General features: G+C 49.8%; 1 protein-coding gene across 1 annotated transcript in view; it reads left to right on the top strand.

Moving 5' to 3' along the window:
- Nucleotides 1-373: 373 nt before the first annotated feature.
- The window catches only part of LOC117741607 (zinc finger protein GLI2-like), a 30,897-nt gene continuing 18,608 nt past the window's right edge, over nt 374-12,662 (top strand). The window contains exons 1-4 of the mRNA XM_034548749.1: nt 374-434; nt 7,397-7,502; nt 10,912-11,114; nt 11,772-11,942. Of these exons, the coding sequence (XP_034404640.1) occupies nt 7,444-7,502; nt 10,912-11,114; nt 11,772-11,942 (433 nt within the window). The 5' untranslated portion in view covers nt 374-434; nt 7,397-7,443. The remainder of the gene's footprint in view (nt 435-7,396; nt 7,503-10,911; nt 11,115-11,771; nt 11,943-12,662) is intronic.

The raw sequence follows: 12,662 nt of genomic DNA, 5'->3' as shown, positions 1-12,662 counted from the left end.
AAATGTCATCAATACGACTTCAAGATGACTTTTAAACAAATGTTTGGAAAAAAGATCATTATTCATTGCCACAAAAGATTTTTGCTAATTGCAAATTAACACATAGGGGTAAGGACACATCTATCTATATAAGTCAACATCATGAACCCACTCAGAATCTTCTGCTACTTTATAGCTCCAGAACCTTCTGAACCTTTAGGATTCTTTTGGTATTAATTTATTATTGTGTTTCAGCTTTATTTTACCGAGCAGGATGTTTGCAGAAGTATATTATTAAATCTATGGAGTCCACAAACGCCTCCTGATAATTCAAACCACTTCCTGGTTTTCTGGTGAAACCGATGGCAGTATGATGATGGCATACGAGAGAAGCTTCTACAGAGGTGTACTGTTTCTTTACCAGAAGGTTGCCTCTTCTTTTCCCACGGCTGGAGGTAAAGTTCAAAACTCAATCAGTTTCCAGCTCCGGCTCCTGGAGGATGAAGCATGTAAACCGTTGGGGCCGGGGGTGGAATGACACATCTCTGACTGCGGGGGAAACTCGATCCTCGTACGGGAAATGGTGGAAACCCGCCGGCGAGCCGCCTCCCCGCTGTCAGAGGGAGGCGGCTCTCCTCATCGAGGCTGCCAGCTGCATGCAGCGGTGGGACGGCAGTCATGATGTTTCTGTTTCTCTCAAACAGACTCTTCTTCCTGCAGAAGTTCTTGGTCTTCTTATAATTATGAGAAACAATAATACGTTAGGTTTGTGGCAGGTTTTCCTGTTATGGTGCTTCTGTATATATTTGACTTGTTTTTAGCAAAGATGATATTCATAAACCTATAAGCGGTTTTGACTGCGTGGCGTAAAGATATGTGAACTGTGGTTCTGGTTCTCCGTCTGGCCGTGAAGAGGTCGGTTGGTTAGCACAGAAACAAATAGCTGAAACAGCAGGAAGCAGGAAGCTGTGCTGTAATAATATAATCATGGTCCCGATGTGCTTCGTCTTGCTGCTGCTAATTAGCACCAAACCAGGCCGGCTGAAACCAGGGCAGAGATCTGCATACCAGAGCGGATCAATTCTTAATAAGTGCAACAAAGTTCATATTTCAAGTTTGGGGATTTTAAAAAGGTCCTAAAACATTTAACTTCTGACGACATGAGGTGCGTCATTGTGTAAAGGTGGCCTCCTCCTCCTCCTCCTCCTCCTCCTCCTCCTCCTCTTCTTCTCAGCACTTTATCATCACACGCTGCTTTGTGGTTCCTTTTCCAGGGGCTGAATGGGGGTCAGAGGTGGAGGAGCCAGATCAATAGAAACATTGGGTGTTGTTACTGAAGAAGTCCTCCACATCGAGTCAGGTGTTGAGCTGTGATCCAGACTTTTAAACTAGTTCAAATTAATCTATTTGAACTGGTTTAAAAGTCTGGTTTCCGTGAGCTCAGTGCTGCCCCCGGTGGCCGGCAGCTGAAATACTGAAATTCAAAGAGGCTTCTTCTTTGTGGAGAAGCTTTTACAGATATGACGATTAAATCAGGTGTTAAGAGTTTCTTTAGTCTTTTTAAAATATCTTCCAGTTGGATTACAGCCCAGATGCACTGCTTCCTTTCTTACCTTTCACAATATAAGCCCTAGACATGTGCTGTTGGCAGGCGATGTTTTTTTGAAGACGCTGGAGACCAACAGGACCAGAGCTCAGACCGGCTTCTGGAGATCTTTCTGGGGTATTTGAGACTCTGGGTCTCTATGGGGAACCTTTGCATGGCTGCGTACTTGTGTGTGTGTGCACAGGTCCTCCAGCCTGCTCTTTGAACCAGGCTTTGTACTTGTGTGTATGTGTACAGGTCTTTGAGCCCGGCTGGTGTTTATGGTCCTCTCCTGGATTACAGGCAGCCGGTTTCTGTAACGTGTCATCTCAGATTCTGCTGGTGAAGGACGTCAAAACAAATCCAGATCCACGTCTTGTAATTTCAGCTCAAAGTGATGGGAGCTGTGCTCCTCATCTCCTCATCTCCTCATCTCCTCCACGGCAACTCTTGCTTTGAGGTGTTCTGGCGGTGAAAACACACATCTCTAGATGTGGAGGATTTAAAGAGGCTTTCAGGGACAACAACAGAAGGAGCTCATCAGGATTAGAAAGTCAAGCTCCTTCTCTCCATTGTTTCTCTCCAGCCGCCTCCCACATGCTCCTCCTATTGTGAAAGGCCAGTTTGAAGTGTGTGAAGAGGGTTTTGTGAGGAGGCAGGAGGGCAAAGGTCACGGCGGCCTCCAGAGGAACGTTTTCTTTGAGTCATCATTCTGAGAGTAAACAATGCTGCGGATTTACTCACGTGGTGAGTTCAAGACGCCTCGGAGTTTATAAAACCTTCCGTACGTGTGAACTGATGCTGGGAGGAATGAAAGCTCTCAGCACTAGGATGCAGGTTCAGGAAATAAAACCTGAAGCAGTTTATTTCAGTTTCATTCAGAAAAATGTGTTTAGAAAGTGAAGCTCGACTCCTCCACTCCTGGCTTGTTTCTGAGGGACTTCATTCTTCCTCCCCCTTTGAAATAGAGCTTCTGGAGGTCCAGAAAACATTTATCCGAGCAGAGGAGGACCGGGGAGTCCTCCAGAGGCCGGCGCTCCATCATGCTCATGTCAGCCGGGTCAGAAAATAGAGACGTCGCGCTTCAGCGGATCGTACGAGGGGCGCAGCGGAGCGTTTATCGACCCCGGAGGCCGCAGGAACGACCTCCATCTATTCCTGGAGATCCAGACCGGAGACCAGCGGGAGAAAGATGTCTTCCACCTGCGATGCATTCATCACCCCGAAGAGGAGGAGGAGGAGGAGCATCAGTCAAGAGGCCCCTGTGCTCCCTCTCCCGCCTCATTAAGACATCACCAGCTTCCACAGCTAATGTGTAGTTAGTGGAACTGGGTCTCTGCTTCCTTTACAGCCCGTTGGAGTAATTCCCCCTCCGCTGCGGGCCGGCCGGGTCCCCTAGCCCCCCTAGCCCCCCTAGCGAGGTAATATGGATGTTAGCTGGGGAGCCCACTGACAGCCCACAGGCTTTAATTCATTGTGTTTTCATTATCACGCGAGTCCAGATAATAAACTTGTGCTTTGAGGTAATTACTTAATCTGGACAAACCTGTGTTAAGCAGCACTGTTAAGCGAGCGGGCATCGATCACCGGGCTGCGGAGCAGCTGATTGCTCCGCAGGGCCATCGCTCGTGGCCCCTCGCAGTGCGTTAAGCACCTAAATGCACCAACAGCGTGCTAACAATGCCGCGGAGAAGGCGCCGCCTGACTCGCTGGCTAATGCATGGAGGTTGTTAGCACGGGGCCAATGAGTGACTCCTCCTTGTGGGGTTTGTCTCAGGGCTACAGGGGCCACGGGGCTACAGGGCCATGGGGCTACAGGGGCCACAGGGCTACAGGGGCCACAGGGATACAGGGGCCACAGGGCTACAAGGGCTACAGGGGCTACATGGCTAATGGGGCTACAGGGCTACAGGGGCCACTGGGCTACAGGGCCATGGGGCTACAGGGGCCACAGGGCTACAGGGCTAATGGGGCTACAGGGCTACAGGGGCCACAGGGCTACAAGGGCTACAGGGGCTACATGGCTAATGGGGCTACAGGGACATAAGGACCACGGGGCTACAGGGCCATGGGGCTACAGGGGCCACAGGGCTACAGGGCTAATGGGGCTACAGGGGCCACAGGGCTACAGGGGCCACAGGGCTTCAAGGGCTACAGGGGCTACATGGCTAATGGGGCTACGGGGACATAAGGACCACGGGGCTACAGGGCCATGGGGCTACAGGGCTAATGGGGCCACAAGGACCACGGGGCTACAGGGCCACGGGGCTACAGGGGCCACGGGGCTACAGGGCTAATGGGGCCACAAGGACCACGGGGCTACAGGGCCATGGGGCTACAGGGGCCACAGGGCTACAGGGTCACAAGGACCACAGGGCTACAAGGGCTACAGGGGCTACATGGCTAATGGGGCTATGGGGACATAAGGACCACGGGGTTACAGGGCCACGGGGCATGGGGCTACAGGGGCCACAGGGCTAATGGGGCTACGGGGGCCATAAGGGCTACAGGGACCACCAGGTCTAATGGGGCTACGGGGCTACAGGGGTCACAAGGGCCACAGGGCTACAGGGGCCACAGGGCTAATGGGGCTACAGGGCCACAAGGACCACGGGGCTACAGGGGCCACAAGGGCTACAGGGACCACCAGGGCTAATGGGGCTACGGGGCTACAGGGGTCACAAGGGCTACAGGGGCCACAGGGCTACAGGGACCACAAGGGCTACAGGGACCACAAGGGCTACAGGGACCACCAGGGCTAATGGGACCACCAGGGCTAATGGGGCTACAGGGGGCACAGGGGAGCTTTAGGATGAAGGAAGGACACACCGATGGATAAATTGATTAAATTGATGTATTTTAATTGAGATAAAACCGATCTGCATGGAGAGAGACCACGAGAGCAACGCTTCCCAACCAGGGGGTCGCGGTCCCAAAAGAGGTCACAAGATCAATCTGAGGGGTCGTAAAATAAAGAACGGGGGATGAGTTTACTTTCTGACTATTATCAGATAATGTATTTATATTTCATAAATAGTGTGAAGCTGATCAACCTGGAGAAACATTCATAGAAAGAAGAGTTCAGGCTTTAACCGGCTGGATGGAGAACGTAGAACCACGTGAAGGATCTGCTGCTCCAAGAGAAGCTGGAGGTCAGAGAGAAACAGGGTTTCTGCAGCGGCCGACAGGAAGCAGGGGCTGACGATGAGGAAGTGCAGTCGCCAGAACAAATGTTATCGAGCAGAGACTAATGGAGGGCTGGAGCCTGAGCAGGGCCCTGGGGGGGTCGGGGGAACCCGGGGCCCGGAGAAGCAGGTAAATGTGTCTCTTGAACTCTCGTGAGCGCTCGCCTTTTGTTCTTCACGCGGCGGCAGAACAATGGAGCTGTCGGGGTGATGGAATAAGCCGGCCGGGACGGGAGGGCCTGGAGGAGGAGGAGGCCCGCAGGAGGAGGAGGTATGCAGGAGGAGGAAGCCTGGATGAGGAAACATGCAGGAGGAGGAAACATGCAGGTGGAGGAGGCCCGAAGTAGGAGGCATGCAGGAGGAGGCATGCAGGAAGAGGAGGCCTGGAGGAGGAGGCGGCCTGAATGAAGCATGCAGGAGGAGGAGGCATGCAGGAGGAAGCGGCCTGGATGAAGCATGCAGGAGGAGGAGGCCTTCAGGAGGAGGAGGCCTTCAGGAGGAGGAGGCACGCAGGAGGAGGAGGCATTCAGGAGGAGGAGGCATGCAGGAGGAGGCGATCTGGATGAAGCATGCAGGAGGAGGAGGCCTGGAGGAGGAGGAGGCCTTCAGGAGGCCTGGGGGACCGGATACCTGGAAGGTCTCCTTCAGGTCCAACGGGTCCAAACAGGAAGTGGAATCTGAGCCTCTCGTCTTTTTGAGCCTCTTATGTTTCTCCAGATATCGATGAGTTGTTTCCTTTATTTTAATTTATTTGTAATGTTCATCTGAAAATGGACAACATGTGAGAAATGTACTTTTCCTTGTACTTGTACTTGTACTGCAGTATTTTACTGGAGCAAAGGATTGAAAGGCTGGTTCTCCTCTTCGTCACGTTCTAGTGACCCACATTTAGCCCTTTGTCTCCTCCTCCTCCTCCTCATGACCCCCATAACCCCCCACTGTGTTGAAGGGGCTTAACTGGAGCTGGTCTCTGAATGGAGCCCTTTAGGCCCTTTAGGAAGCGAAGGAAGGAAGGAAGGACAGAGAGAGTAATAAATAGAGATAGATTTTGAGATGGAGATAAAATAGAGATATACATATAAAAAGATGAACAGACAGATATTAATACATAGAGATAAATAGAGATATACATATAAAAAGAGATAAACAGACATATTAATGCATAGAGAGATACATAGATATAGAACAGGGTAATCAATGAGATCATTGATGAGCGGAGAAAGTAGAGCTCATGTTTACAAGAATAATACAAATTAATTCTCTTTTTTTTCCTCACAAAATACTCAGAAAGAAGCGATAGTAGTTTTTATAAGAGGAGGCAGGGCCTCAGGAGGTGTGGCTCAGGCCTCAGGGGGTGTGGCTTAGGACTCAGGAGGCGTGGCTCAGGCATCAGGGGGTGTGGCTTAGGACTCAGGAGGTGTGGCTTAGGACTCAGGAGGTGCGGTTTATGATTCAGGGGGTGTGGCTTAGGACTCAGGGGGCGTGGCTCAGGAGGCGACCCGTCAGGCCTGGCTGCCGCTGTGCAGAGCGTCAGGAGTCAGAGGGCTCTTCCTGCCGGCTGTCCGTCATCCTGTCAGGCTGCAGAGTGAGAGGGATGGACCCGGACTGCTGACTCACTCAGGTCCAGGGCCCCCGGGACCCTCAACAACCCCCCCACCCCTCCTACCAGCGCTGGGACCCGGGCCAGATAATGATCCGTGGCCCCAAAGCCCCGGGTCACCAGACAGCGGCGTGCGACACCAGAGGAATGTTAATGCCATCCAGAGATCAGCTGGCTCACCTTCCTCCTCTCAGCCTCCTCGTCTTCCTCCCAGAGACGAGACACACCAGGTTACAATTAACAGGACGTGAAGGAGTGCACGGAGAGAGAGAGAGGGAGGGAGAGAGAGAATGAGAGGAGGAGAGAGAGGGAGGAGGTGAAGAGGAGGAGAGTGCTGAGAATCCTTAACCAGAACCATACGGAGCTGAAATAAAGACTTCTTCTGTGGTTTCTGTTATCGCAGTAGATAATTAGTCTGGAGCTTTAATGGAAAATAAAAACAAGATGACTCAACTCTTTAAAAACAAACTCGCTTATGAAAGCTGTTCAACTCGTGATTCATACGCAGCATGATTTCTGTTCACGAGCTACACGTGTTTATTCATCTACTTATTGATACCTATAGAGGCCTATTGACACTTATTGAGACTTATTGACACGTATTGAGACTTATTGATGTTTATTGACACTTGTTGACACTTGTTGATATTTATTGACACTTATTAATACTTATTGAGACACGTTGAAGCAGCTTTTTAGTTTAACGTGTTTCTTTGATATGAAAAGCAGGTTCTGCATCAAGAGAGTGGATCATTTATGAATAAGAACAGATTAATAACTCATTCATTCCATCACAGCTGAAACAGGAAGTACAGCCCGGCTTCTCCACCTTCGTGGTTTGGGCTTTAAGATGCCGGGATGTTGCATGATGGGAAACAGAGGCAGAGGGCCCCGGGCTGCATCTTCCCTCCACCCTGACCCATCAGGTCTTTGCACATGTGGGCCTTCTTAGACCCCTTTGAGGACTTATTTAGTCCACTTCTCTGGTGTGATCGTGCTCATGTTTTGAAATGTGTCTTCTTCTTCTTCTTCTATGGTTTCCTGCAGCCCCCCACCACCTCTTCCCCACCTTCCACACGCCCATCCCCATCGACATGCGGCACCACGAGGGACGCTACCTCTACGAGCCCCACGCGCTGCACGCCATGCACGGGTAAGCGGCCTCTCCTCCTGCACGCCACACTCACTTCCCTCCACTTCCTGCTCGGCTCTGGAGGGTTGGCTTCACGCTGATGAGAGCGGAGCGCTCGCCAAGTTCAATATCAAAAGCAGACGAGGACGCGCTGACTTCCTGCGTGAATAATGGATGCTGGTTCTGGTCTCTGATCCAGTTTGATTATGATGTTTGGCTCCTCAAACCCCTCTGAAGCTTTGAGGGGTCTGAAGTTTGGTTTCTGATCCAAAGCAGAGACGAGGTCTGCAGAGGAGACGAGTCCTGGACCCTGAGGGACCCACCACAACAACAATAATAATAATAATAATATTTATTTGACTGTAGCTCAAATAAATAAAAACCTTCCTTCTACAGATTAGAGCTGGAAGACATTTGACATTTAAAATGACGAGGAAAAAATAAAGAAAATTGAGAAAAATTAAGAAATTAAATTAAATACAATTAAAGAAATAATTCTCTTTTTTAAATCACCTATTTAGGTATTTTATTTTCATATTTTCTTACTCTTCCGGGCTTCTTCCCTCACGAGTGAGGCGTAATGTTTTTTGTCAAAACAGAGAATAACTAAATGCAAAGTTTTCATGCTCCATCTTTAATCCTTTAATGTCTCGGTGTAAATCTCACCAACAGGCTGAACACACTCTCTTCCACCGGTAACCTCGTGTTTGACGTCGCATCGCTAGGAATTGTGGGTAATTCCCTCAGGAAAGGTCTGCAAAAATGTTCGAGCCAGAGAGACAGAAGAAGTCTGAGTGAGCGACTTTCAAAGGATCCTGAGCCCAAAAGGTTCAAAAACACAGATTCAAGCTGCAAAAAAACGCATTTGATGAACCGATGAAATCTTATTCTGCAAAACTTTTTCCCCCGAATGTGAAAATCATGAAAGCAAAGTGTTGGTAATGTACCGGTTCCCTTCATGCCGGATAATAAAGACACATAAATCTCTGCCAGCTGGCTCCATTAGCGGCGATCGGCAGGGCCGGATCCATCACGATGACATCACACACCCGACGCCACCTCTTTATATTCATTAATGGCTTGTTGTGGAGCTAATCTGTGTGGTGCAGGCCGCTCTGCCCCCGAGCCAGCGCCGTAATTAAACTCCCCGAGTGTAGAGGTCGCGGAGCGGGGGCTGCAGCGCTGGTGGTGGAGTCCGCCGCGGGAACACAGCCATCTATTCTCCTCCGGGTCGTATTCAACACACGGCCCCGCGCCTCCTCTCTGAGGCCGAGGTCCTTAGGCCGCCGGCTGAGTTCTCGGGTCCGAAACATCCAGAACCTGGCGGCTCCTGCAGGACTTTTAAAGTTTCTTTATCACGAGAGGAGAAAGTCAATAGAATTCTCCAAATAGTCGACTTACATTTAGATTCACAGATTTGATGGTGATGCATACTTCGCCCCGGAGGAAGCAGAGCTATTCATCATGGCGGCTGGAGGGGGGGTGGGGCTGTCCGCGCACCCGGCCCCCTTGATTAATGTGATTTGATCTTGACAGTGGACCCCTAATTCATCAAGACCTTGATCTAGCTGTCGCTCCCCCCTCGCCGGTGCCAAATTCACCTAATTACAGGAACACTGCGCAGCAAATTAAGTGCGGTGTCATTTGTCGCCCGGCGTGGCACTTTGTTAGCGGCTCGCGGCGGCTCGCGGCGGCGTGTCAGAGGCCCCTCCGTGAGTGTCTAACATGACACCCCGCAGCCGGCCCCTTCATCATTGTTTGCATATCTCGTAATGAGCGCGCTGCTTGTTTTGTCAAGCCTGTCATAGAGAAGAAGAAGCTGCCCCCTTGTTCTCTTCTTCCTCCCGTCCAATGACAGAGAGGCTCATGGGAAGAGAGGGGGGGCGGGGGGCTGCAACATGTGACATCTGAAAGTTTCCCAGCCTGCATCTTTAAAAACATCTTCTGAGCCGCAGCTTCACTTGAAACACCTTTTGGTGGAAGTCAATGGAATTAAAGCAGACGTAGTTTCTCTCTCTCGTATTCTGTTTGTTCCTCAAGAACGAGGAGAAAGAAGCAAACACACCAGAGACCAACAGGAGGTACTAAGTATTTCATCATCTTTATTAAACATAACTAAGTATTTCACCATATTTATGAATTAAACTCAAATAACTTGCATTAAACCACGAGAGGAGGAAGTGACTTGAAGGAGGAAACGACTTGAAGGAAACGACTTGAAGGAGGAAGTGACTTAAAGGAGGAAGTGAAGTGCAGCACTGAGATGTGTTTGTTTGTATGTAGGTCATACATACGGGGGTTTGAGGCCGCTTCACGCAGCAGACTCATAAACATACAGACAGAGTTTATTCAGCAGCTCGCTGGACGGCGTGATTTATCTAAATCAGTGTGACACTCACTGTCACACTGTAATTCATCACACACACACACACACACACACACACACACAGCTTCAGATGCATGCAGAGGAACGACCTGCACACAAAGAACTTTTACTGAAGCATTCATCTTTTTCAGAGATTTATCTCTTCTTGTGCAACATTTTTAAGTTTCTCCAACGTGACGATTTTTCAGCTTTTCTTTGTTTTAAATCTTCACCAACAGCAGTTCTAAGATGTTCTTAAAGAATCCATGAAGTTTTATTGGGGTTGTGGAGCTTCCTGACTGGACTAAATGACTTAATACATACTTTTAAAACTGAATTTCAGATTAAAAATCTTTGTTTTTGTCCGTCGCCATCTTTGTTTTTGCCCATGTTATGTTCAAAAACCCGAAGAAATATCCGGAGATGGAAAATTATAATAAAAAGTGTTTAATCAAAAATATTACCAATAATTAATAACGGTTCTGATACAGAATATAACTCTCAGCTTCTCACCTGTCTACCAAACAGACACGTACCCACAGGGAAGACTCGAAATGACCACAAAGAAACAACTACAAAGACGCACAAAACAACTACAAAGAGACAAACAATTACCATAAAGAGAGCACAAAAGAGACCAAAAAAGACAAAACGACCACCAAAATACTGCAAACTACTCCAAAGAGATGCGAAAGACTACAAAGAGACACAAAACAACTACAACGAGACACAAAGAGACACAAAATAACCACAAAGAAACTTCAAACTACTACAAAGAGATGAAAACAACTACAAAACGACCACAACGAGATACAAATCACCAATAAATAGATACAAAGAGACACAAAACAACAACAAAGAGATACAAAGAGACAAAACGACCAAAAACAAACAGCAACGAGAAGAGGCAAAACAAGGACTCAGCGACTCAGAAAGAGGCAGAACCAACGCTGTGGGGTCCTGCGGGTCTTATCAGGGTCCAGGTCTCACATCCCGCCCATGAAGAAGTTGTCCAACCACCAGCTGACGCTACACCCCCGTTTCTTTCCCTCCTCTCTGTTTCAGCCCTGCAGGTTTGGCCGGCAGCCCCGTGATCTCCGACATCTCCCTGATCCGCCTCTCGCCCGCCGCCGTGGCAACGGGCGACTCCCCCTTCAGCCCGCCTCACCCGTACGTGCACCCCCACATGGAGCACTACCTGCGCTCCGTGCACGGCAGCCCCACCCTGTCCATGATCTCCGCGGCCAGAGGACTCAGCCCAGCCGACCGTGAGTGGACAAGATACATATTTATCAGTCAAAGGTTGCTTTAATCACAGCGGCCACAAGCTGAATTAGAGGATTTTTGCACTTTTCTGTAATAATTTAAGAATGAACTTAGTTTATGAATTTTTCTTGTCACCACTCAACATTTCTAATTTTTGTATTATTTGATTGAATTGATTTTTAAATCACAATTCGGCTGTGAAACACAGTTTATTGTGTCCATGAAGGGGGAGTGAACGCTGAACACGGGGACACCGTTTGATAAAGTTGGATGAAAGAAATCCTTAAACTCCACCAGCAGTGATGACAGGCGCTGAATCACAATAACAGACGGCGTATAAATCTCCTTTTGCCGTCTGTCGGCCGTAATGTGGCAACGGCTTGAGAGCTAAGTAAGAGATGTGGAGGGAATGCAAATGGCTTCCTGTTCCAGGTGAGCCAACCCCACCCAGGTCCATGTGATCAAAGGGAAGCTGCTGGCCTTCAGAAACTGGTCTGTTTGTCGTACTGGAGATCATTTATGTTTTTGTTCCTTTACAGTTTCTGTGTGAAGGCCACAATAGTTCTCATTCACGTCTCTCCTCACCCCTCTCCCTTCAGCTGTCGACTCCTTCCCTGCTTCCTTCCCTCGCTCACCGACCCTCTTCCCTCCTTCCTCAGTGGCCCACGAGCATCTCAAAGAGCGCGGCCTCTTCGGCCTCCCTCCTCCTCCTCCCGGGGCGAGCCCGGCCGAGTATTACCAGCTGATGGCGAGCCACCGGAGCCCCTACGGCGAGCTGGTCCTGCAGGGGGCCGGGGGCCACCTGCAGGACTACATCTCCCCCATCGACGGTGAGGAAAGAACCCCTTGGGGCCTCTTGTAGCTCGTCTGGTCCAACATCCATCTCTCTGGAGGACGGACTACTTCTTCTCCTTCTCTCTCTTTTCTTCTCCTCTCTTCTTCTCCAACATCCGTCTCTCTCAAGCAGCTCTTTAAAGCCTCCAGACCTGGTCCGATGTCACATGTGGTCCCGTGTGAGACCAGATCCACAAGCTCAGAGCTGGCGGCGAGCCAACTAACCGTCTCCGTAAAGCTGCCGAAGCCAGCTTCTCTCCAGGAATGTCTTTAAGTTATTCACAGCACTCAACCTGCCAGCCGGCTGAGAGGAAGGAAGGCTTCAGGGTCTGAAGGTCAGAGCAGCTTCACCAGGGTCTGAAGGTCAGAGTAGCTTCACCAGGGTCTGAAGGTCAGAGCAGCTTCACCAGGGTCTGAAGGTCAGAGCAGCTTCACCAGGGTCTGAAGGTCAGAGCAGCTTCACCAGGGTCTGAAGGTCAGAGCAGCTTCACCAGGGTCTGAAGGTCAGAGCAGCTTCACCAGGGTCTGAAGGTCAGAGTTCTTCTTCTTCTTTTTCCTCTTCTCCTCCTCCTCCTTCTTCTCCTCCACCTTCTCTCCACAAAATGTTTCCCAGCAGCCGTGGCATCGTTAGAACCTGCAACCTTCTGGTTTCAAACAGTCCAGTTACAGACGGACCACAGACAAACACACACAGACGCACACACACACACACACAG

This window comes from Cyclopterus lumpus, chromosome 2 (assembly GCF_009769545.1).
Source record: "Cyclopterus lumpus isolate fCycLum1 chromosome 2, fCycLum1.pri, whole genome shotgun sequence".
Classification (NCBI taxonomy): Eukaryota; Metazoa; Chordata; class Actinopteri; order Perciformes; family Cyclopteridae; genus Cyclopterus; species Cyclopterus lumpus.
This window is presented reverse-complemented; position numbering and strand designations above follow the sequence as displayed.